The sequence below is a fragment of the Hermetia illucens genome, chromosome 1 (assembly GCF_905115235.1).
Source record: "Hermetia illucens chromosome 1, iHerIll2.2.curated.20191125, whole genome shotgun sequence".
NCBI lineage: Eukaryota > Metazoa > Arthropoda > Insecta > Diptera > Stratiomyidae > Hermetia > Hermetia illucens.
Window position 1 is genome coordinate 107,634,444 of NC_051849.1, and position 23,109 is coordinate 107,657,552.

A 23,109-nucleotide genomic window follows, 5' to 3' on the forward strand; every position below is an offset into this window, starting at 1 on the left:
TACGACTATACTTGGCGAAAAAAATTTACAAACCCCTTTTGCATATGTAGGCCCCCTTGAATTGGACGTAGAATGATGTAACTCACTAATGCGTGAGCGTTCACAGTCCCAACATTTCCTCCAATTCGGTGTCAATCGCTATAACCTTTTCCAAGAAAAATGCTTGTGACAGACGGACAGACAGACGCACTGGCAGGCAGACGGTAAACCGATTTGAATAAGCTTTTGTTTTATACACTCTTGGTTCCATATGGAAAGAAGCAAATTATAAATGGCGGGTTCAATGATAGCGTAATTTGATGGTTGGTGTAGAAATATCATCAATAACTGGTGCTTCATTTGTTTGTCCCTTAATCACTGATTCCATTTTGTCCAATATTGGAAAATCAATGTTTTGGACCTATTTGAGTTTTACAGTTCTGGCCAGTTTGATTGGTTAAGTTGCATGCGAAGGAATGAGGAGATTTTTAAAATAAGGCCACCCTTCACGTGTTTCATTACCGTTCCCGGTAATTAGGAGGTTCTCTTTAGGTATTCCTTAGAAACCGGAACTCTTTCTTTACTGTTTTGTGTCATATATTTCGAAGGCAGCTAATTCGTTGGTTACTCTGGGATAGTGGATTCAATTGCATCGCATCGCCTATACTGGAGTTATCGCCCTTTCTTGAAATATCACCTATTATCTACTGTCACTTTCGTTTCCTGATAATATGTCAGCCGGTACGTGACCCGTACGCCATGTAATTTTTCGTTGTGGATTACATTTGGGGCAGATTAGGCAGTCATTAGGATATGACATGCCGGAGATGTGTAGGTGTTAACGACGGCTTGAAACTCTGTTATTAAGATATATATTGATTGATACCGTTCTTGTCCAACCTGTTGATGTAGATAGGAAATATGTGGTGACCTTGATATCGTCCATTGAAGCCCCCCGCGTGCTTCAGGCAAAGCAGCATGAAGAATTTCACCGATAACAAGAAAGAGTAGTATCGTTGATAAGATGCATCATCAATGTCTCTACTATCCAGTGGTGGAATCTTGCACTTCCCGACATTAGTCGCGGTACCAGAGCTCAAGCGCGTAACGTTCGTCCCCACTAGCAGCAGCAATAAGAACTTTCAGTTCTTTAGGCTCGTCGATCCACTACCAAATTTTAGCGGTCAGCTAGGTTTGACTCTTTGCAACGTGATCAACAACTTGACTTCCACCAGAGAAAAGCGTACTATTGATGGCGGTGCCATCGGATGCAATGCGGTGCTATTGGATGCTCATTGCCGGTTAGTGTGATTTTATGGCAGATACTCGAGCCGTATTCTGATCATCGAAAAGACAGTAAGAACTGTAACCTGTAAACCTCCCATTATTGTCATTTCGGTCCGTACAATTGTGTTTTCCTATTACATGTCAGAGCATGGCATTCCCGAAGCTATTCAGAGCACCCATTACGATCGTAATGTCACCTTTGGGAACTCTCCCTAACCTGCATTGAGTTGTTCATAGAAAGCTTTTTTTTCTGTATCAGAGGTCTTCATTCGGCAATTTAATTTATGTCTCATTTGGAATTCGAGGATATGAGGACGAGCATTGCGGATATAGTAAGCATCACTTCGACATTAAATTCAGAGTTACTTCCAGCGGGTTCTCTAGAGTACAACAACAAAGCGTCGCAAGTGGAAGTGGTCTGCTCCATTAGAACCCAGAGTCCCACCATTTTACTTTGCTTATCACACTCAAGGCGGCTGCCTTATTCGGAATTTTAAGGATCATCTTCTTCTTCCAGTCATTAGAAATGTTTTTATATTCCCAGAATGTACGAATGAGTAGGAGTAGCGACTCTGCAAAAGCAGAAAACAGAAAAGTTCATCATTGAAACCGTCAATGTTGGTGTTTTAACTCCACTTGAGTGTGTTGATTGCAAAGATAATGCCACTTTCTGTTTGAAGAAGGAAGTCCCAAGTCCATATCCACATGCTTACCGTCTGTGAGCTCTTTTGTGGTATGGTATATGGTAATGAAATTGTTGCTGTTTTCAATGCAATGGTGGAATTCCTTTTGTCATAGAATACTCGCTCTCGTACTTTTTCCACTTTGACGGAACGCCAGCGTGTCGCATTCAGCCCCGCCCGCAGGCATCAACAGATTCCTCAGGTCCTTACGTTCGTCGATTCTGCAGTCCGTCAGGTCTTGTAACATCCTTTTTGGAGTGTGGCTGTTCATCCGCGTCAGGGATAGAAACATTTTTGCCGGTTGACCAGTATGGATAAATGTTGTCGAGCGGGTTGCTGCTGTTTATTTGTGGCATTTGCGTAGCAAAGAGAGTTTTCCCATTACTGAACGAACGCTCGTTTTAAATTTGGAGGAGCGACGCTCTGTTCCCCTGTCTGCAGACACTATAGCAACACGCAAATCTCAATGCCGTTGCTACTACATTTATAGGACAACTCCTAAATCTACTGCTGATCACAATATGGTCGATCTGATGTTAAAACTCAGTTGATTCGCGCGAGCAGAATGCCGTACATGGCGAGACAATGGAAATTTGCTTTAAAAACCTTTTATTATTGTTACCGACACCAAGACCATGCCTCCACATCACATGACTGGATAAGGTATTGGCAGAGCCCAATTTGATATTCAGATCATCTCTCACAATCACCAGTAATCTTCTTCTGAATTTCGTTTAGTTGTTGATAGAAATCATCGTCCTTCTCTATGTCGGAAGTCTCCGTCGGTGGATAGCACTGCACAATTTGATGCTCCTTAACCTGGACAGAATCATCCAGTGAAAATCCTGTTAAAAAATATGCTTTGCCGTAGCCGCCAGTAATGTTCCGGCACCGAGCTCAAGTCTGTTACGGTTAGGCTTTCCAGAGTACAAAAGCGCCGTTCAACAAGAGGGTGAGGAGTACTCTTCAAAGCCCCACCAGTCTCACTTTGCTTAGATCTAGAATGTTCTGTTGGAATTCTTACTCACTTTGGAGTAACCGAACATTCTACGCGCTCTCGATGCCATTGTCAAGGAACCATTTTCGGTAGCCCCAACCTTTAGGCTGCGAGATGGAAGGCCGCAGTTCTGTTACTAGCTATCGTTTATTAGAAGAAGTTATTTTTTCCGGGAGATGAATTACTTTAATCTACATGGTCCAAAGAGTTGAGAAAGTGTGTTGGCCGGTATTCTATTTAGCATATATGTTCAATGTTGTAAATTTCCTTTGGTGATCTGTAAAAATCTTTAAGCAAATAGTCTCTACTTAGGGGTTTAGCAGATATATGTATGTATAAACTGTTGCGTTAAATTTGTTGTTGACCGCTATCACGACTTTGAAAATATTTTAGATGTGTTTCTCATTCATTAATTAATTTATTTATTTTATCATTAATTAATTTTATTGTTATACGTGTTCGGATAGTACAGTGGTTAGAGCACTACGCTGTGATAAGGAAGGTCGCGGTTCAAATCTCACTGGTGACGATGGGAATTGTATCGTGACTTGACGTCGGATACCAGTCCACTCAGATGTGAATGAGTACTTGAGCCAAGTCCGGGTAATAATCACGGGCTATCGCAATGCAGACCACATTGCCTCCTACAGGGTACTGTAATCCTGTAGTGTATCGTCGTTACAGTCTTGAATGAAGTGCACCTTCAAGGCCCTGATCCAATTGGAATTGTCGCGCTAACGACTACTATTGTTAATTTTATTATATTTTAAAATTTATAAGTAATGAAGAAAAAAACATTAATTAAAAATTGCTTTCAGTGCTTAACACCAATTTATTCTTGCGACGATTTGGAAATCACAACCATTGAGGGAATTGGTAACAGAAAAATTGGATACCATCCAGTCCAGAAGCGCCTTACTCAATTCCATGGAACGCAGTGCGGTTACTGCTCGCCAGGCATGGTAATGAATATGTATAGTCTCCTTGAGGCCACCAATGGAGAAGTCACTATGAAAGAAATTGAGAATAGCTTCGGTGGCAATATATGCCGTTGCTACAGGATATCGCCCAATTTTGGATGCGTTCAAGTCATTGGCTAGTGATGCTGACCCAAAATATAAAGCATTTTGTCCTGATATTGAAGAAATACCGAGAAAATGCCCAAGAACAGGAGAGTCATGCAATGGGACCTGTAATGGAACGCAAGCCGTGAGTCATCACCTACGATTTAGCGAGGGAAGAGACTGGTACAAACCCAGTGACTTGAAGGAATTGTTTCAAATTTTGTCAAGTGTTGGTCAGAAGCGATATATGCTGCTGGCAGGCAACACAGCTCATGGCGTATACAGAACTGATAAAAGCATTGATATTTTCATTGATATAAAAAATGTTGGTGACCTCCGTAGGCACACTATAAGTTCTAATGAGGTTAAAATCGGTGCCAATGTAAGCTTGACCAGCACTATGGAGATATTGAAGGAGGCAGCAAAGAAATCGGGATTTGAGTATTGTTTGGAGATAGTGCGACATATCGATTTGATTGCCAATGTTCCAGTAAGAAATGTAAGTAACATATTCATTATTTCTATTGCAATAAATATATAGACTACTTGCGTGGTAGCAGTAAGTATAAGTTCTACTCATACAAAATTAAATAGAAAATTTACTATTATCTCCAGTTAAAATATGGCTATTTGAGGTCGATATAGGATGTTTCTCTTCTCAATAAATTTCGATAGGAAGGCGATAAGGAAGAGGTTTGTTAACCTACTCTTGTGAAAAGTATTGCAGATACTATCTTAAATAATTCTGGTCTCTCTGATACTTGTGGAAATGTACTACTGACATCCTAAAAGTTGGCGTGATAATTCTTGATATCAAAGTAGGAAAATAGTCCACCTCTCCTCGTGCACCCGAAAGTTCCACCCTTGTAGAAAATCATAATTAAAACGGGAACAGGCGTCTCAGTCTAAAACTAAAATCGTTAGCAGCGCAGGGAATGGCATCCCAGGTAAAATTGTCAACAAAATTCATTTTACTTTACGACAGTACCTGTCTAGCCGTACTGGCTAGAAAGGTTTTACGATGGACTATAAAATTTGTTTTTTTTTATGTAATATTATGTTGTTTATGTCTAGGCATGTAAAACCGCTTGCTTTCCGATCCACTCGAAAGCCATTAACAAAACTCTTGCCCAAGATTATGATTCGCGAAGGAGCAGGTTGAATGGAATGCCTAGGCTGGACTCCCGTATCTTATGGTTCCGTAATCAATTTATGCTCTTTTAATGGAGGGAGTTCGTCATGTTCGGTTACCTTTTGGAAAACGTTGGAAGATACTAAGCGCCGACGGGCAAATATTGTCGCCGATCTATTGTTGTACGGTTTTCTTTTTCTCGTGGTACATTTGACCCAATATTTATGGTCGTTAGTGTAATAACTGCATTCAAATACTCTAATTCATTATCAGGATCTTTGCTAGTAACTCTAGCGACAAATTTTGCAAGAATTGGATTTTTAAACATGACAATAATCATAAGCTTTTTCGTCGATTGACGAAGAGTTGGCTGGTCTGCACAAACCCGCCCAATATTGACGAAGGCAATAAGAATGAAATAATTTATGCCAACTTCAGCATCTTATCCTATATAACATATGCTATAAAATGATATGTAACATAAGGACTTTAAAATACATTGGTTTTTTTCCGACACTGTGTATTAGCCTACGAATGGAGCATAGGTAAAACTTCTTTTCTTTCATTTGGTTTTCACCTACGGAGACGTTATTGTTAGGTGAAATAGAGGGCGAATGGTAATATAATAATAATCGTTGGCACAACAATCCATATTGGATCAGGGCCTTGAAGTGTGTTAGAGCACTTGATTCAAGACCCGAATGGTAATATACTATTATTAACTTTAATTTGAACAGATATCGATGTGGAGAGTATTTTGAGGCCTGGGCACTATATAGAGGCAGCTTCATGATTTTTTTCAGAGTTTTCGGTTGGGCAGTTTCTGAGAATGGGTCCGTTAAAGAAATCATCACTTTCGACCCCTCCCACTCCCCGCCTTTTCAACAAATCTCAAAACTAAGACCGGCAAATCTCAAAATTAAGACGATTTGTTTGATACCCCACATGACTATATTCGGTGAAAAAAATTTGTACAGCCCCCCTTTACATGTATGGGGACCGCCCCTAAATCTCAACGTTGAAGGATATCACTCACTGGATGTCTGGGGGTCCAAAGTTTCCACCTTCTCAGCAAATTTCGTGTCAATTGGTATAGCTGCTTCTGAGAAAAGTGCCTGTGACAGACAGACAGACAGACAGACGAACAGACAGACAGACACAGACATTGAACCGATTTTAATAAGGTTTTGTTACACACAAACAAAACCTTAAAAATTATAAAATGCAAGTTAGAACAAGTCGGGAAACCGGAAGCTGGGCGCTTCAGGTATGAAAGGTTTTGTTTGCTTCTTGTGTGAGTATATTTGAGTGTAGAACTATCCCATTTGTACGTAGCCGGTTAAGAATATGTATTTAGTATATCAGATTTAGTACTTCGGGTTATAAATTTACACGGTAGGACCCCACATGGCTGGAAAAATTTTTTACACCCTCCTTTTACATGTATGGGGAACCCCCCAAAATCTCAACGTGGGAGGATATCACTTACTGCATGTCTGGGGGTCCACAGGTCGCACCTGCTCACCAAATTTCATGCCAATCGGTACAGCCGTTTCTGAGAAAAGTGCCTGTGACAGATAGACAGACAGACAGACAGACCGACAGACAGACAGACATTGAACCGATTTTAATAAGGTTTTGTTTTACAAACAAAACCTTAAAAACGACATTCAATCCGTACTTCAACTTTGACCTCCTAATCAGCTGTCTTTCTTTCGAACAGTAGTTTGATCATTCGGGGATTCGAAATTTAAACAAATAAAAACTAGTCGGGAAACCGAAAGCTGTATGCTTCAGGTATTAAGGGTTTTGTGTTTCGCTATGAGGCGAACTTTGAGTGCGTGGCTATTGCACTTGTATAATAATTGAAAATTCAACTGCGTCAGCAGCTATTTACATAAATAATTTGCTCTGCAAAATACCCTATGGACTTTAGTTAATTCCATACGCTTCGCACTATCAGTTCATAATAATTAGCAAATGTGAAGAAGTTAATCAAAAACAGATACAAACAAGTCGGAATACCGGAAGCTGGGTAGTTCGGGTATAGAGGTTTCGTGTTCATCTTGTGCGAGATATTTCCTATGCAGATTTTTCCATTCATACATAGCTAAAAACTCAAAATATTCCTTGATATATCCAACTCTGCCGTTCATACGAATTCACTTTATATGATCATGACGTCATATGTGTACGTACGTACGTATTAGATTGCGATAAATTCAAAATTTTGAGCTTTTATAACTTTGTCAATAATAGTCGTTTTCCTCCAAACTTTCCAAAATTGTATATTATTTTGCTTTAGTATTGCTAGGATGAGTTTAAGGGGGCTTTTCAGGTAAATTTTTAAAATATGCTATTATTAACTTTATTTGGGCATATGTCGGAACGAGATATATTTTGAGGCCGTACAGCTGCGCCATCGTGATTTCAGACTTTCCGGTTGGACTTTTTGGGGCGGTATAGTCGATTCTGCGAACACCCACGACTTATGAATACATGGTTCATCAAACGATTGTCTCATCTTCCTACATTTTATAGTGAGAGTAGTGGAACGCAAATCGATTATATTCTCGTGAGACGCCGACATTTTTCATCGCCATTGATTGACAAGCCGTTCCCTATGAGACCATCGCACCTCGCCGTTGATTGCCGTCTTGCAAATCAAGCTACCGATAAAACAGCGTGAGGAACGCACTGTGCTGTCAGACATTAAATGGTGTCGATTTCGGAAGAAGAAAGAAGAAATCATCTCACTTACACGACTACCAACCATTACGAAGGCGCGATCCGCAAAGCGACCTTTGCAACCCTCGGGGTCACAAAGCCAGGTAAGCGGTTCATCAAGCAAGTTACTTGGCTTTGGAATGACAATGTTGAAATAAAGGTCGGCGAAAAGGAATACCTCTACCACAAGTTCCTCGACGATAAAACGGTAGTCAATTGGCAAATTTATAGGAATGCCAAACGGGAAGCAAAGAAAACGATCATTGTCACCCGAGCGGTCCATTACAAAGATATTTACGATAAACTGGACACTGGGGGTGGCGAGAGAGATTTGTATCGACTTACCAAAAGCCGACACGAACAAACACGTTATTGACAAGAATGGTGCTTTGCTTACCGACCATCGAGCCGCGAAGGATAGATGAGAGTTCCAATATAGAGAAGGAAAAGTAATCCAGCAGAATGTTCAAATTCGGTCCGGTTACTTTCCCATACCATGGAGATTTTTTAACGCATTCTTGTCAACTGCATTCGAGAAATCGGTCAAATAAAAGTGACTCGAGCCGGGTTTGTTAAGAACTGCGGACTACTGACACAATACACGCTACGCGGTTTTTCATGGAGAAACACCGTGAGAAGCATCACCCTCTTTACATTGCATTTCTGGATCTGGAGAAAGCGTTCGACCATGTGCCACACGAGCTTATCTGGTATGCTCTACGACAACACTTAGTAACAGAAATACTCGTGCGCGGGGCCAATTGTTCTATCGCGAATCGAAAAGTAAAGTTCGAAATGTGGTGTTTTTTTTTCAGATTTTTAGATTGAGTAGTTTCGGAAAACGAATTCTGTCTCCCTTTAAGTGTGCATATTTTGACTCCTTACCCGCGCACTTTGTAATCTATGTCAAAACTAATATCAGTTTCGGAAAATACTCATCCAAACTTTTCATTTAATACCACAGGGTCATATTCGGTGGAAAAAGTTCTTGCATACCCTTTTAAAGTCCACTTGAATTTATGTCACTGATTGTATGCGTGGGATTTCATATTTCATAGTTCTCTCTCTGCCGACCAAATTTCGTTGGGATCGGTTCAGCCGTTTTGGAGAAAAGTGCGTCTGGCGGACAGTGAATCCTCTTAATAAGGTTTTGTTCCACATAAAACAGAATATGGCAAAAGGGCTCAATTAGTACTTTTCGAAACTGAGAGTGGGGGATCAAAATAAGACCCCAAAAAGAGTGACAATCTCTCTCCTTATCCAACCGAAAAATCTAAAAAAATCACAGTGGTGTATCTCAACGAAATCTAGGCCTCAAAATAAGTGAGGTCATATGATTCTAACATTGTGGAGTCGAGAAGGGATGCATTAAATTGTAAATTCGTTGAATACATTTATTACTTACTTAAGGTACTGCAGGTCCGGTCTGCGGCCAGAATTTTATTAATATAACTTTAGCAGTTTTTAAGAAATCGTTACATTTTACAACAAACATAGAAAATTAGAGCGAAAAAAATCTGCGTACACATTTAATAATAGTTTTAAAATTGTTAGGCGTTGAATTGATAAGCTTTGCTGCCTCCTCCAATGAAGTTTTCTTCCATTCCTCTCTGAGAATATTTCTCAATATTTCTTTGCTTGTTATATTGTGTTGACGAATCCTTCTCTCGAGTGAGTCCCGTAAATGTTCAATGGGATTAACGTCTGGAGACTATGAGGTATATGAAGCTGTTTTCAGGCATTATACAGTAACCAGAGCCTGACAGCTTGGGCTGTATGCTTGGGATCACCATCATGTTGAAAATAATAAGATTTCACTCATTTTGCTTCAAATTACTCCTTAAAATATTAAGGTAATCTAGTTTATTTATTGTTGACTCAATAAACTCAAGGTTACCCACGTTGTTAGTCGTCATACATCCCCAAATCGTTATTCCACCACCACCGTGTTTCACTGTTGGAAGTAAATTTTCGTTTTAGAATTAATTAATTTCCTCCATATTATTCCGGAAAAAAAATTATTATCTGAAAACAAGACCTCTTTCCAAAACAATTTGGGCTCATTTACATACTGTTTAGTAAAGGCAAGGCGTTCTTTTCGATTAATTAAATAAAATCCGCGTAACTCGTCCACGGTACGCTGCCTTTTTCCTGATGGTATCAGGACAAATTTGTGTCCGGACAGCTGAGTGGTTCGTGCACCAGGCTGTTATACAGACGTTCGCGGTTCAAATTTCGCTGGTGGCAGTGGAATTGTATCGTAATTTGACGTCGGTTATCAGGCCACTTAGCTGTGAGTACCTGAGTCAAATCAGGGTAATAATCTTAGATGACCGCAATTCTGACCACATTGGCTCCTACAGTGTACTATAGTGTAATATTACGGTTTTGAATGAAGTGCTCTAACACACTTCAAGGCCCTGATTCAACGATTATTATTTTCCGAGTTGTCAGAATCTTGGCAGATGCCGGATTTTACCTAATACTAGCACTAAGTGCCAAGAATTTAGGCTCGAACGAGCCTACCTACTTAAGCACTAAAGGGGCGCTGGTGGTGGTGGTCGGTAGTAGGTCAATGGGAGAATCCGTCGAGAACTCCCCGCAATATCGACCACGGTTTGAACCAGATTGTGTGAGTGTCCCAGGACATGAAGGGAAGCCGTGAGGGATTCAGGTACAATACCTGTACCTGACAATATTATGGGAACAACAACTACCCGCTCGAGATTCCAAATTTCTTTGATTTCCCGAGTTAGTGGCTCATAGTTTACCTTCTTCTCCATGTATTTCCGTTCGATGTTGCTGTTATGAGGGATGTCAATATTAATTATATACACGGAGCGACCCGTCTTGTCAACTAACAGCAGAACTATCAAGTAATGCTTGCGGCTCATATCGGTAAACCGGACATGTTCCCGTGATCAGCCCATGCTTGTTTGCAAGGTTTATATACAGCATTATGCCTGGTGATGTATTGCACCGGTGCCATAACAGTGCAGCCAGAAATGAGATGGTCCAACATCTCTAACGTCGAACCACACATTCTGCACTGGTCGTTCTGCACCCGTTCTTTCATGATGAGCTTTTTATAAGCTCGGGTGGCGGCCACGCCGTTCTGAATGGCATACATGAATCCCTCCGTCTCAGCAAAGAGCTCCCCAGCACACAGCCGTATGTTCAACAAATGGCTGCTAAAGACAATTTACGTGTTTGCCGTGCATTGCCTTCAACTTCCATTCATCGATCCGCTCTTGGTCCGACTTAACTCCATTCAGAGGATTGAAAGATCGACCCTTCAAGTTAAGTGGAGCCAGTCCACAGTCACCCTTACAGACAGCCTGTATGCGAGGAACTCGCCTGTTCTTTGCTGTAAAAATAAGCGCGTAGCGAATTGACTTGGCGATAATATTGTGCCGCCACGTCAACCACGCCTCTAATTCCGATGTCACGAGACAGGTTCAATTCACTCCACGGCAGAGTTTGGATGATGCATTCGGAATTTGGACATAGTAGTCTATATCAGTCGCTGGACGTTTTTCAAATCGGTCTTCGTTCACCGATAAGTATAATATGTATAAGCCAGTGAAGGGATAGCGAATACGTTCCACACGCTTATTTTATTCTTCCCCGAGAGAACTTCACACGTCGCAGGAATTCGGACAGCGGTGCATCCCTCAGATCATCAACTCGAGTATGGGTTCCTTGCAGAGTTCCTAGGTACTTGCTAGCTTCGATGGGGAGGTCACCAACGCTATTTCCTTCATGCGGCTCGTGATGACTTTTGTGGATGGCTTGGATTCGACATTTGTCTAATCCAAATTCTATCCGAATATCACGGCTGAACATTTCTAGTATTCGCAAGAGACTTCTAAGATGGTTGTCAGTACCAGCATACAGCTTGATCTAAGTAGATCAAGTGTGTCAGTTCGCACTTAGCACAGTAGGCAATACTTTATTGCAAAACCATGCCCTCTACCATCATTCAGTAGCCATGAAAAGGGGTTCAGTGTCATAAAAAACCAAAGGGGAGTCAACGAATCCCCCTGGAAGATGCCCCTCCGTATATGGATGTGCTCTGAGGCGTTAGCATCCTCAGATGTACCCCATGATAAGGTGGTATGCCACCCTTTCACGACTGTCGCCAAAAACTTTATTATTTTCGGATCAATGCGATACAGATGAAGGACATTGATTAGCCAGGTATGCGGAACGCTGTCGAAAGCCTTGGCATTATCGATATAGCAACTAAAGAGGCTTCTTTGGTCTCTACTTGCTTGTCCTATAACTACCGAGTCGATAATGAGTTGCTCTTTGCAACCCCTTGACCCAACTCGGCAGTCTTTCTGCTCCTCGGACAGAATGTTGTTGGTCCCGGGGTATGTATGGGGTGAATAACCCCCAAAGTCCACCCCAATACTCTTTCGCTCTGTCACTGAAAAGCGCACTGCCTGGACGCTCTGAGTGAGTGATGAGTGATCTGAAAAAACTCCGCTGGTTCCTCGCCTATGTTGCATTCTGGACCAGCCTAGCGATGCCTTAGTAAGTCCTACCGACGTTCCAGACGAATTTTCCATGGTGGATCTCTTCGGCCACTAAAACTAATAACACGAAAGCGAATCTTCTGTCAGTGAAATATCAGCATACAGCCGAGATGCAATCTCATCATTGATCCGAGATAGAATTTTCGGAGTTTCTGGAGATGCATATAGTCTGGGAATACCTGGTCTATGCAAAGGGTTCATATCCGAGAATTCTATACACGCTCTTTGGAATTCGTTCGAACCTCAGCAGAAACCTCAGCTGCATGGTAGAGAAGAGTGCTTAGGCGAGTATTGAAACAGTTGCCTGCAGTGCGGTGTGGTGTTGTTGGTGCCGCCGCCTATGCCCCCATCGTCTCTCGGTCACCAGTTGACCTCAAGTCGAACACGCTTTTTTTCACCATTGTTAGAATACTGCGTCTTCCTCTCCAGGGCAACATTGATGGATGATCAGAAAGGCTTTTCGAACAGAACTCACCTGTTGATTTGAAGTTCTTAACAACCCGCTGGATAGATAAATTTTATCTTCCAACGACTCCTGCAATTTCCCTGCAATTTGTTCCCTACTTCCATAATCGAATGATGATTTCGCTCTCGCTAACTAAAATTTATTTTCATTTATTTGCCATTGCAATAAAAGCACTTATTCCACAACATAAACTTTAAACAAACTTTCTAATAACGTTAATAAATAAAACCCAGTTTAAAATAGATGCAGGACAATTTCAGCAAGGTGCATTTGAGATGTCATATTCTGAGAAATTCCCTAATTCGATGAGTGCACGGAGACTTTTTCTGCTTTGATTTTGTATGGTTGTTCCAACGAAATTAATGAAAATCAGTGTGCCGAGTGATTAACAATTACTTAATCGAAAGCCGAAACAAAATCTGGAAAATGTTTGATCTGTTTCGCTTTTTAAGGTTTTGTGTAAAACAAAACCTTATTAAAACCGGCTGTCTGCTTGTGCTCGAGATACTGCAGCGATTCACATCAAATTTGGTAGAAAGCTGGGAACTATAAACTCTCACGAATACAGTAAATTACATCCTTTTAAGGGGGTCCCATTACATGCAAAAGCCGGGTGTAATTTTTTTTTTCATCAAATATAGTCATGTAGGGAATCAAATGAAAGGTGATTTCTGAAGCCGGTTTAGTTTTGAGATTTGTTGCAAAGGTGGGTAGTGCCGGGGCTCGAAAGTGATCATTTCTTCAACGGACTCATTCTCAGAAACTACCCAACCGAAGTATCTGAAAGAGGCTGCCACTAGATTGTACCTAGGCTCCGGAATACCCTCCATACCGATATCTGTCTAAATAAATACATTACAATATTTTTTAGTAATTGGCTATGGTGAAAACATATCGATGGGTACGAAATTTAGTGAGAAGGTGAGAACTGTGAACTCCCACACATGTGGTGACTTACATTGTTGAACGTTTAACGTAAGGGTCTCTATATACCTAAAAGATGGGTGTAAAATTTTTTTTCACCGAATATGGTCTTATTGGGATATCAAATCAAAGGTTTCGATTAGTAGTAAAGCAAATATGTATTAGATTTAACGGGGGCACGGAAGGGTGAATTACTTGAAGGCTTGGCCTCAAAATACTCCTCGCTACAATATCTGCTCAAACAAAATGTATAATAGTATATTATTATATTTTGAAAATTAACTTTGAACTTCCCTTAAGGTCATCCTAGATCCACGTAATTTTGCAGTGTAAAGTTTGATGGATGGTCCTTCTGCTCCTCGGACAGAATGTTGTTGGTCCCGAGGTATGTAATTTTGCATTGTAAAGTTTGATGGAAATCTTACTATTATTAAGAAGGTTGTAGTAGGCGAAATTGGCCCCTTTCACATCAAATTACTACACCCCATGTGATAATATGTCAGTACCACATCGAATTGAATATGGGATATATTCAACGTATACACACTACGAACTATGTATAATTGGAACCATTGTGTACCCGGATATTCTTACAAGGGCCAAGGTTCCGGTTTCCGACTTGTTAATTTGTGAATCCGAAGATTTTCTTAGAGTTTTAACATAAAAATTACTGCGGCAGGTTGCCGTAGTCTTTAGTAATAACATTTACATTAGAAAAAAAGTATAAAAGTATAAAATTAGGTCCTTACAAAACTAACGTCAAGAAACGGTAACCAAATGAATTTTACTTTTAAAACTTGAAAATCTTTAAATATGCACTTATTTCCATCTTTGAAAAATATTTTAGGAGGCTAGGTGTCGTCTAACTAAATGAAAAACAATCATAACTAATACCAATTTATTGAATCCACTGTTTACATAAGGACAAGGGGATGTCCTATCATGCGTCCTCTTTAACCTGGCCCTCGAGAAAGTGATCCTGTGATGCTGAGGTAAATGCAAGAGGTACGATCCTCTTCAAGTCCACCCAACTACTGGCCTATGCTGACGATATCGACATCATGGGAAGAACCACCCGAGACGTACAAACTGCCTTCATCCAGATCGAGCAGGCGGCGCGAGATCTTGGGCTGCACATCAATGAGAGCAAGACAAAATATATGGTGGCAACGTCAGCACCGAAGACGAATCAACCAACAACATCAAACCGCACTGGTCAAACACGAAGAAGAATAAGGATAGGAGAATACAACTTTGAAATCGTTGACAATTTCTCCTATCTAGGGTCGAAAATCACAACCGATAACAGCTACGATGATGAAATCCGCGCACGGTTGTTGTCAGCCAACAGAGCCTATTTCAGCTTACAAAGACTGTTCCGCTCGAAACGTCTCACCATAGGATCAAAGCTCTTACTGTACAAGACTATGATCTTGCCAGTCCTCATGTATTCCTCGGAAACTTGGGTTCTTAGCAAGAAAAATTGCGAACTCTTGGCCGCGTTCGAGAGAAGAATCCTCCGAAGAATTTTTGGCCCCCTACATGAGGATGGACGATTCCGTAACCTACACAATGACGAAATCTATGAGCGATACCATGACCGTCCGGTTTTGGATAAAATCCGGCTCAATAGGTTACGGTGGGCGGGTCACTTAATCCGTATGGATGAGGATGATCCCAACCGGAAAGTCTATAAGGGCAATATCTATGGTAGAAAAAGAAGACGAGGCAGACCCTGCCTACGATGAAGCGATGGCTTAGGTCAGGACGCCAGACAGCTTTTAGGGATATCGCATTGGTGGACCTCGGCGCAAAACCGGGATGTCTGGAGTTCCTTATTAGGGCAGGCCTAGACCGGATACCGGTTATTGCGCCGTTGATGATGATGATGATGACTGTTTACATAATTGCCGTGAGTCTCCGACTACATATTACTTTGTTATTTCTATGTAAATATTTGGCTTATTAAAAAAACGGTAGAACATTATCTGACTCGTAAGAAAGTACCACAGCCTCAATATGAAATGAAAATGAAAATATGAAGTCGGGAAACCGGAAGCTGGGCGCTCAGGTATGAAAGGTTTTGTTTGCTTCTTCTGTGAGTATATTTGAGTGTAGAACTATCCCATTTGTACGTAGCCCGTTATGTACGTATATGCTTTTAGCATGTCAAATTTAGTACTTCGGGTTGTAAATTTACACGGTAAAGATAACTTTGAGTTACTGTAACTTTGTTACTATTAGTATGATTTTGATCAAACTTGGAGGTAATTTGCTTCATATTATATTTTATACTAATACCAACTTTTATAGCTCTGGGATAAATTCAAGGGTGGTTTTACCCAATTTTCCAAAAAAAATATGATAATATACTATTATTAAATTAATTTGAACAGATATCCATATGAAGAGTATTTTGTGGCCTGGGCACCATATAGAGGCAGCTTCATGAATTTTTTCTGAGGATGGGTCCGTTAAAGAAATCATCACTTTCCATCCCTCCTACTTCCCGCCTTTCTAACAAATCTCACAACTAAGGGCGGCTTCGAAAAGTACTAATCGAGACCTTTAATTTGATACCTTACATGACTATATTCGGCGAAAAGAATTTTTACACCCCCTCTTTTACATGTATGGAGACCCCCTCCCCCTAAATCTCAACGTAGAAGAATATCACTCACTGCATGGCTGGGCGTTCATAGCTCCCATCTTTTCACCAAATTTCGTGTCAATCGGTATAGTCCTTTCCGAGGAAAAGTGCGTGTGGCAAACAGACAGACAGACAAATAGAGAGACAGACAGACAGACAGATATTGAACCGATTTTATAATAAGGTTTTGTTTTGCAAACAAAACGTTAAAAAGAAAGATAGTCCACCAAAATGTTCATTCTTGAATGCATTTTTGACAACCGTATTCACGAAATCGTTCAAAAGTTCATGAATCAATCCGGGTTTGTCAAAAACTGCAGAATTTTTGACGCAATATACACTGCGTGGTTACACATGGAGTAACACCGTGAGAAGCATTGCCCTCCTTCACATTGCATTTCTGGATCTGGAGAAAGCGTTTGCCCGTGTGCTATACGAGCTCATCTAGTACGCTCTACGACAACACTTATTGCCAGAAGAACTCATGTGCTGGATTCAATTGCTCTACCATAATCCGAAAAGTAAAGTTCGAAGTGTGGTGGGTGTATCAAAACCATTTCGTGTTTCTGTCTATCAAGGAAGCGCCCTCTCACCATTATTCTTTGAATTTTTGACGACTAATCCCCATGAAATAGGCACTTTCACTGTCAGTGATAGTAACCTACCCAGAACTGAGCGCTTGTTTTCGCGGGCTGTGAGACGATCACGAACGTCAAACGGAACGCCGCTATAGTATTAAATTACAGACAACGAAGCTATCAAATCCTAATTACATCATCATCAACAACCGGTATCCGGTCTAGGCCTGCCAACCGGTATCCGGTCTAGGCCTGCCTTAATAAGGAACTCCAGACATCTCGGTTTTGCGCCGAGGACCACCAATTCGATATCCCTAAAAGCTGTCTGGCGTCCTGACCTACGCCATCGCTCCATCTTAGGCAAGGGTCTGCCTCGTCTTCTTTTTCTACCATAGATATTGCCCTTATAGACTTTCCGGTTGGGATCATCCTCATCCATACGGATTAAGTGACCCGCCCACCGTAACCTATTGAGCCGGATTTTATCCAAAAGCCGGACGGTCATGGTATCGCTCATAGATTTCGTCATTGTGTAGGCTACGGAATCGTCCATCCTCATGTAGGGGGCCAAAAATTCTTCGGAGGATTCTTCTCTCGAACGCGGCCAAGAGTTCGCAATTTTTCCTGCTAAGAACCCAAGTTTCCGAGGAATACATGAGGACTGGCAAGATCATAGTCTTGTACAGTAAGAGCTTTGATCCTATGGTGAGACGTTTCGAGCGGAACAGTCTTTGTAAGCTGAAATAGGCTCTGTGGGCTAACAACAACCGTGCGCGGATTTCATCATCGTAAGCTGTTATCGGTTGTGATTTTCGATCCTAGATAGGAAGAAATTGTGAACGGTCTCAAAGTTGTATTTTCCTATCCTTATTCTTCTTCGTGTTTGACCAGTGCGGTTTGATGTTGTTGGTTGATTCGTCTTCGGTGCTGACGTTGCCACCATATATTTTGTCTTGCCCTCATTGATGTGCAGCTCAAGATCTCGCGCCGCCTGCTCGATCTGGATGAAGGCATTTTGTACGTCTCGGGTGGTTCTTACCATGATGTCGATATCGTCAGCATAGGCCAGTAGTTGGGTGGACTTGAAGAGGATCGTACCTCTTGCATTTACCTCAGCATCACGGATCACTTTCTCGAGGGCCTAGGTTAAAGAGGACGCATGGTAGCGCGTCCCCTTGTCGTAGACCGTTGTTAATATCGAATGGTCTTGAGGGTGATCCTGCTGCTTTTATCTGGCCTCGGACATTGCTCAGGGTCAGCCTAGTCAGTCTTATTAATTTCGTCGGGATAGCGAATTCTCTCATGGCCGTGTACAGTTTTACCCGGGCTATGCTATCATAGGCGGCTTTAAAGTCGATGAATAGATGGTGCAACTGTTGTCCATATTCCAACAGTTTTTCCATTGCTTGCCGCACAGAGAAAATCTGATCTGTTGCTGATTTGCCTGGAGTGAAGCCTCTTTGGTATGGACCAATGATGTTCTGGGCATATGGGGCTATCCGGCCTAGCAAGATAGAGGAGAATATCTTATAGATGGTACTCCGCAACGTGATAAATCTATAATTGCTGCACTGTGTGATATCTCCCTTTTTATGTATGAGACAGATAATGCCCCGTTGCCAATCGTCAGGCATTGATTCGTTGTCCTATACCTTGAGCACAAGTTGATGAACCACTTGCTGTAACTGGTCGCCTCCGTATTTAACCAATTCGGCTGTAATTCCATCGGCTCCTGGCGACTTGTAATTTTTAAGCCGATGAATTGCACGGAATGTTTCTTCTATACTTGGAGGTGACAGTATTTGTCCGTCGTCTTCAGTTGGCGGGACCTCCAACTCGCCGATGTTCTGGTTGTTCAGTAGTTCATCAAAGTACTCAACCCATCGCTCCAATATGCCCATTCTGTCGGAAATCAGATTTCTCTCTTTGTCTCGGCAGGACGAACATCGAGGTGGGTGAGGCTTCATCCTGCTGACTTGTTGGTAAAACTTCCGCACCTGGTGCGGTTGCTCCCTGTACTTTTCTAGTTCATAGACTTGTTGGTTCTCCCAGGCTTCCTTTTTCCGTCTGTGAAGTCGCTTTTCCGCTCGACGGAGTTCGTGATAAGTCTCTGCGCGTGCCCGCGTTCTTTGAGAATGCAACATTTCTCGGTATGCGGCATTCTTCCGTTCCGTTGCTAGCTTACATTCATCGTCAAACCAGCCGTTCCGACTCCTTTTGCGGCTGGGGCCAAGTATGCTTGTGGCCGCATCCATGATAACGTTCTTCAGGTGATTGTGAAGATCATTTGTTGATGCTTCATCTCCAGGTCCTCTGTTGACTGCGGTTATTGCGGCATCCATTTCCCTCTTATAGGTGTCGCGGAGGGTTGTGTTGGATGGCTTCAGTGTTCACTCTCGACCTGATTGTCAGAGGGGATTCTAGGTGATATTGTTATTCGAGCTCGGAGCACCATGCCAAGCGAGATAGTGATCCGAGTCTATATTGGCCCCCCTATATGTTCTGACATTCATCAAGGCTGAGAGGTGGCGGCGTTCGATCAACACGTGGTCAATTTGGTGGAAAGTGGCCCCGTCTGGAGAGGCCCGACGTATGTTTGTGGACCGCTTTCCGCGCAAACCAGGTACATCCAACAACCATTTCGTGTGACCCTGCTAATTGAATAATCCGCACTTCCGTTATCATTTGTTTTTTTCGTGGAAGCTATGGGAGCCAACGTATCGCCTGAATACGGGCTCCTTCCCGTACTTGGCTGTTGAAATCCCCAAGTATGATTTTGATATCATATTTGGGACAGGCTTCGAGGGTTCGTTCTACTGCCTCGTAGAAGGTATCCTTCTCCGACTCTGCAGTCTCCTCTGTAGGGGCGTGAACGTTTATGAGGCTTATATTTCTAAACTTGCCTCGCAAGCGCAGAGTGCATAGCTGTTCGCTTATACTTTCAAAGCCGATAACAGCAGGTTTCATTTTTTGGCTGACTAAGAAACCTACTCCGAGCACATGGTTTACTGGATGGCCACTATAATATATGGTGTAGTGGCTCTTCTCCAGGAAACTGGTCCGTGTCCATCGCATTTCTTGTAACGCTATTATATCAGCCCTATATTGGGACAAGGGTATCGGTTAGCTGCTCATCACTGTTCATCTCTGTACAGGGAGCGGACGTTCCATGAGAAAATGCGCAAATCGTTTGTCCGTTGTCGTTGCCGGGTCCGTCGTTTTAAAGTCCGTCCTAGTCCGAAGCTCCTGTTGTGGCTTCGTAACAAGTTGTTTTCCGTGTAGGGTTGTCAGCCCTACCCAACCCCCAACCTGGAGGACCAGTTGGTACAATTTGTCCCGTTTTTAGGCGCGGGAGACTCGCCTTCATCCTTCTCCTGTCTGCAGCTTTTCGTTAAGAAAGCGCTCCCAGGGGTCACCACGTGGAGGTGGAGATAGGGTTTGGTAGCAGAGCTGTTGGTGTTGGTTCAGCAGGCATTTCGCAGGTTTTCTGCTCCAACGTGGGTACCAATCGCTGACAGCTCCTTCTGGCCTTGAGGCAGGCCTTACGGCATTCTCTGATTTCACAGTTCCACCGAAAGTTCGGAACTCGCTTCTGGGATACGACACACCTTGGCATGGAGGCGCTCACATGCTCGCCGTCACTTTTCACCCATCTGTAAAGCTTTATCTTTTGCGCTTCCTTCAAGCGCTGCATTTGGCTACAGAACTTCTTTCAAAATCTCCTCGTCAAACTTATTAGCTGCGCACCTTTCAGCTCTCGCCCGGAACCACTTCATTAAGTGTACCTTGCATGCTTTCAAAAATTATGGCCTGGTGGTTGCTATGTGTATATTCACGTCACGTCACATACCACTGGAGATCCTTAGCTAAAACATCGCTAACAAAAGTAACATCTATCAGGGCATTTCATTTCTCTCCTTTGGAAAGAGTTCCCCATCCAGTGTTAGCAACTACAAGATTCAGACAAGAAACAGTCTCGAGTAATATACGTCCTCTTCCCTTCGTTTCTCGGCTGTCCCATTCTTTAGCCCATGCGTTAAAATCGCCAGCCACTATATTAGAGCTATTGTCGTTTGCATCCATTGCTAGCCTTTCCGCCAAAGAATGGAACTCCTCTTTTATAAGGCTTGGTACCGCATAGCAGCTGTAAACAGATATTTCGCCCATTTTTGCTCTGGTGAAACCACTCTCGAGAATCTTCGTGGTTCTTTCTATGGCTCGATTTCCGCATGTCCATATCGCTGCTTTTCCACTCTTATCCGCGACCCAAATTCCATTGTCTAGATTTTTGTACTGCTCGTAGACAATAGCAACGTCGATTTTGTTTTCCAATACCGTCTGGGAGAGCAGGTCTTGAGCCGCTTGGCGATGGTTCAGGTTTAACTGTAGGAACCTCATTTCCGCATAGTGCCGATCGCCCTTCCAAATGCCGGACATGTGCTGCTTCCTGTGATATGGGCGCTGCCAATGTCGTTTATTTACCTGCAGAACAGACAATTGGGTTTTTCTATGCAGACTTTTACAATGTGACCTTTTTTCTGCATTTACGATACAGATCCGACCTATCATGTACGCTAGTACATTTTTTTCGCCACGTGCCCAAATTCCAAACACCTGAAGCATCTTTTCAGAGTTATCTACTCTCGTAGTCGGCAGGGGATCCAACCAATTGGAACTTTACTGGCATTAATAGCTGTTTTGGCCGCTTCGAATGTTAGACTTGTGGAACGCAGTTTGTGTGCCGCCAGATGCCTCTCTTAGTTGTAGAATATATCGCTCCTGGACGGGTTGTATTTCCAGCTGGGATCGTAGGGCTTGGCAAATTTCTTCGTTCGTTGTAATCTCGTCCAAGTCCTTACACTGAATAACCACGCGATTTTTACTTAGCTTTACTTCTGCTGTCTCACCCAGTGACGACTCAATTTTTTTCTGCAGGTGTTCTGACTTGTTTTCGCCCAGCGATAGGTCGCCCTTCTGCGTTCGCCTTATGCGGTTCACACTTTTACGTAGCTCTGTCAACGAGGTGTTTGTTTTGACCTTGCGCAGAATATCAGCGTACGTAAGTTCACTTTTTTCGTTCTCTTCTGTAGTTTTTTCTTCTTTTCAACCTTAGTCCAAATGGAACCTTGAATGCAATTACCGTTTTTCGACGTAGGGTCTGGTGGTCTTTCGTGTGATTACTTATTTATTTGCCATGGAAGCGTTTTGCGTTTTTGGTTGCGTTGTGGAGATTCCGCTTCCCCATTAGACTCTCTCAGTCTTTTACGGAGCTTCGGAGTTTCTTTTGTGCCCAATATTGCTGCATCCATAATAATGAAGGAGCTGCCTCTAGATTTGGATCACTCTTGGCGTTGACTGCCGTGCTACAGTTTCTCCCTGTTTTTTTATCTTCATTATTTTCTTTTAATCCTTCCCGACTTCAAGATACGCAGCTCTTATAGCACGCACCTGGTCTTTAATTGCATGATGGGCATTATGTTGAGCATCGACATACTCCATAAGGTTTTTTTATCATCGTTCCTAGCTTTGCTATCCCCTCAGGCTCACTACTCGCATCGTTCACCGAGGGGCATTGGCTAATTTTGTCAGCATTATCAGGCTTTGTTGTCGGGGATCGTATTACTTTATTGTTCCTCCTAAATGGGTCGCTTCCAATATTTTACCAATGGCGTCTTCTCGCCGACACTCTTGCTAGTGAGAACCAGGCTGGATGTCATGTTGACATTGGGAACGGATGTCTCTTTTCCGGGTTGATTATATTCCCCTTCCATTCTTTCTGCAAATAATTGACGTCTCCTAATCAAATCAAGCTAGTTACTTACCGTTATATTGCATCCATGACGATTGTGAAAATAATAAGCTGTAATTTTAATTTATTTTTGGCTTTGAGTGGGATTCAAACACGGGGGTGAAAATTGACTCGCGAGAATGAGTGTCAGCGTGAGTTATACGCAGCACTACACGAACAAAAACCAAGATTTAAGATGTTGATAAAAAAGTTCCGGTCTAATTTGGGCTCGAACCTGCGTCCTGGTGATTCACGGGCAAAGCACTTGCAGCGCCCCGAAAATGGATAGATCC

The 23,109-nt window shown here is 42.3% G+C and overlaps 1 protein-coding gene across 1 annotated transcript in view; it reads left to right on the forward strand.

Moving 5' to 3' along the window:
- LOC119651539 (indole-3-acetaldehyde oxidase-like) overlaps positions 1-23,109 on the forward strand; it is a 77,676-nt gene that overhangs the window by 27,382 nt on the left and 27,185 nt on the right. Inside the window, 2 exon segments of the mRNA XM_038055175.1 lie at positions 3,765-4,001; positions 4,003-4,509. Of these exon segments, the coding sequence (XP_037911103.1) occupies positions 3,765-4,001; positions 4,003-4,509 (744 nt within the window).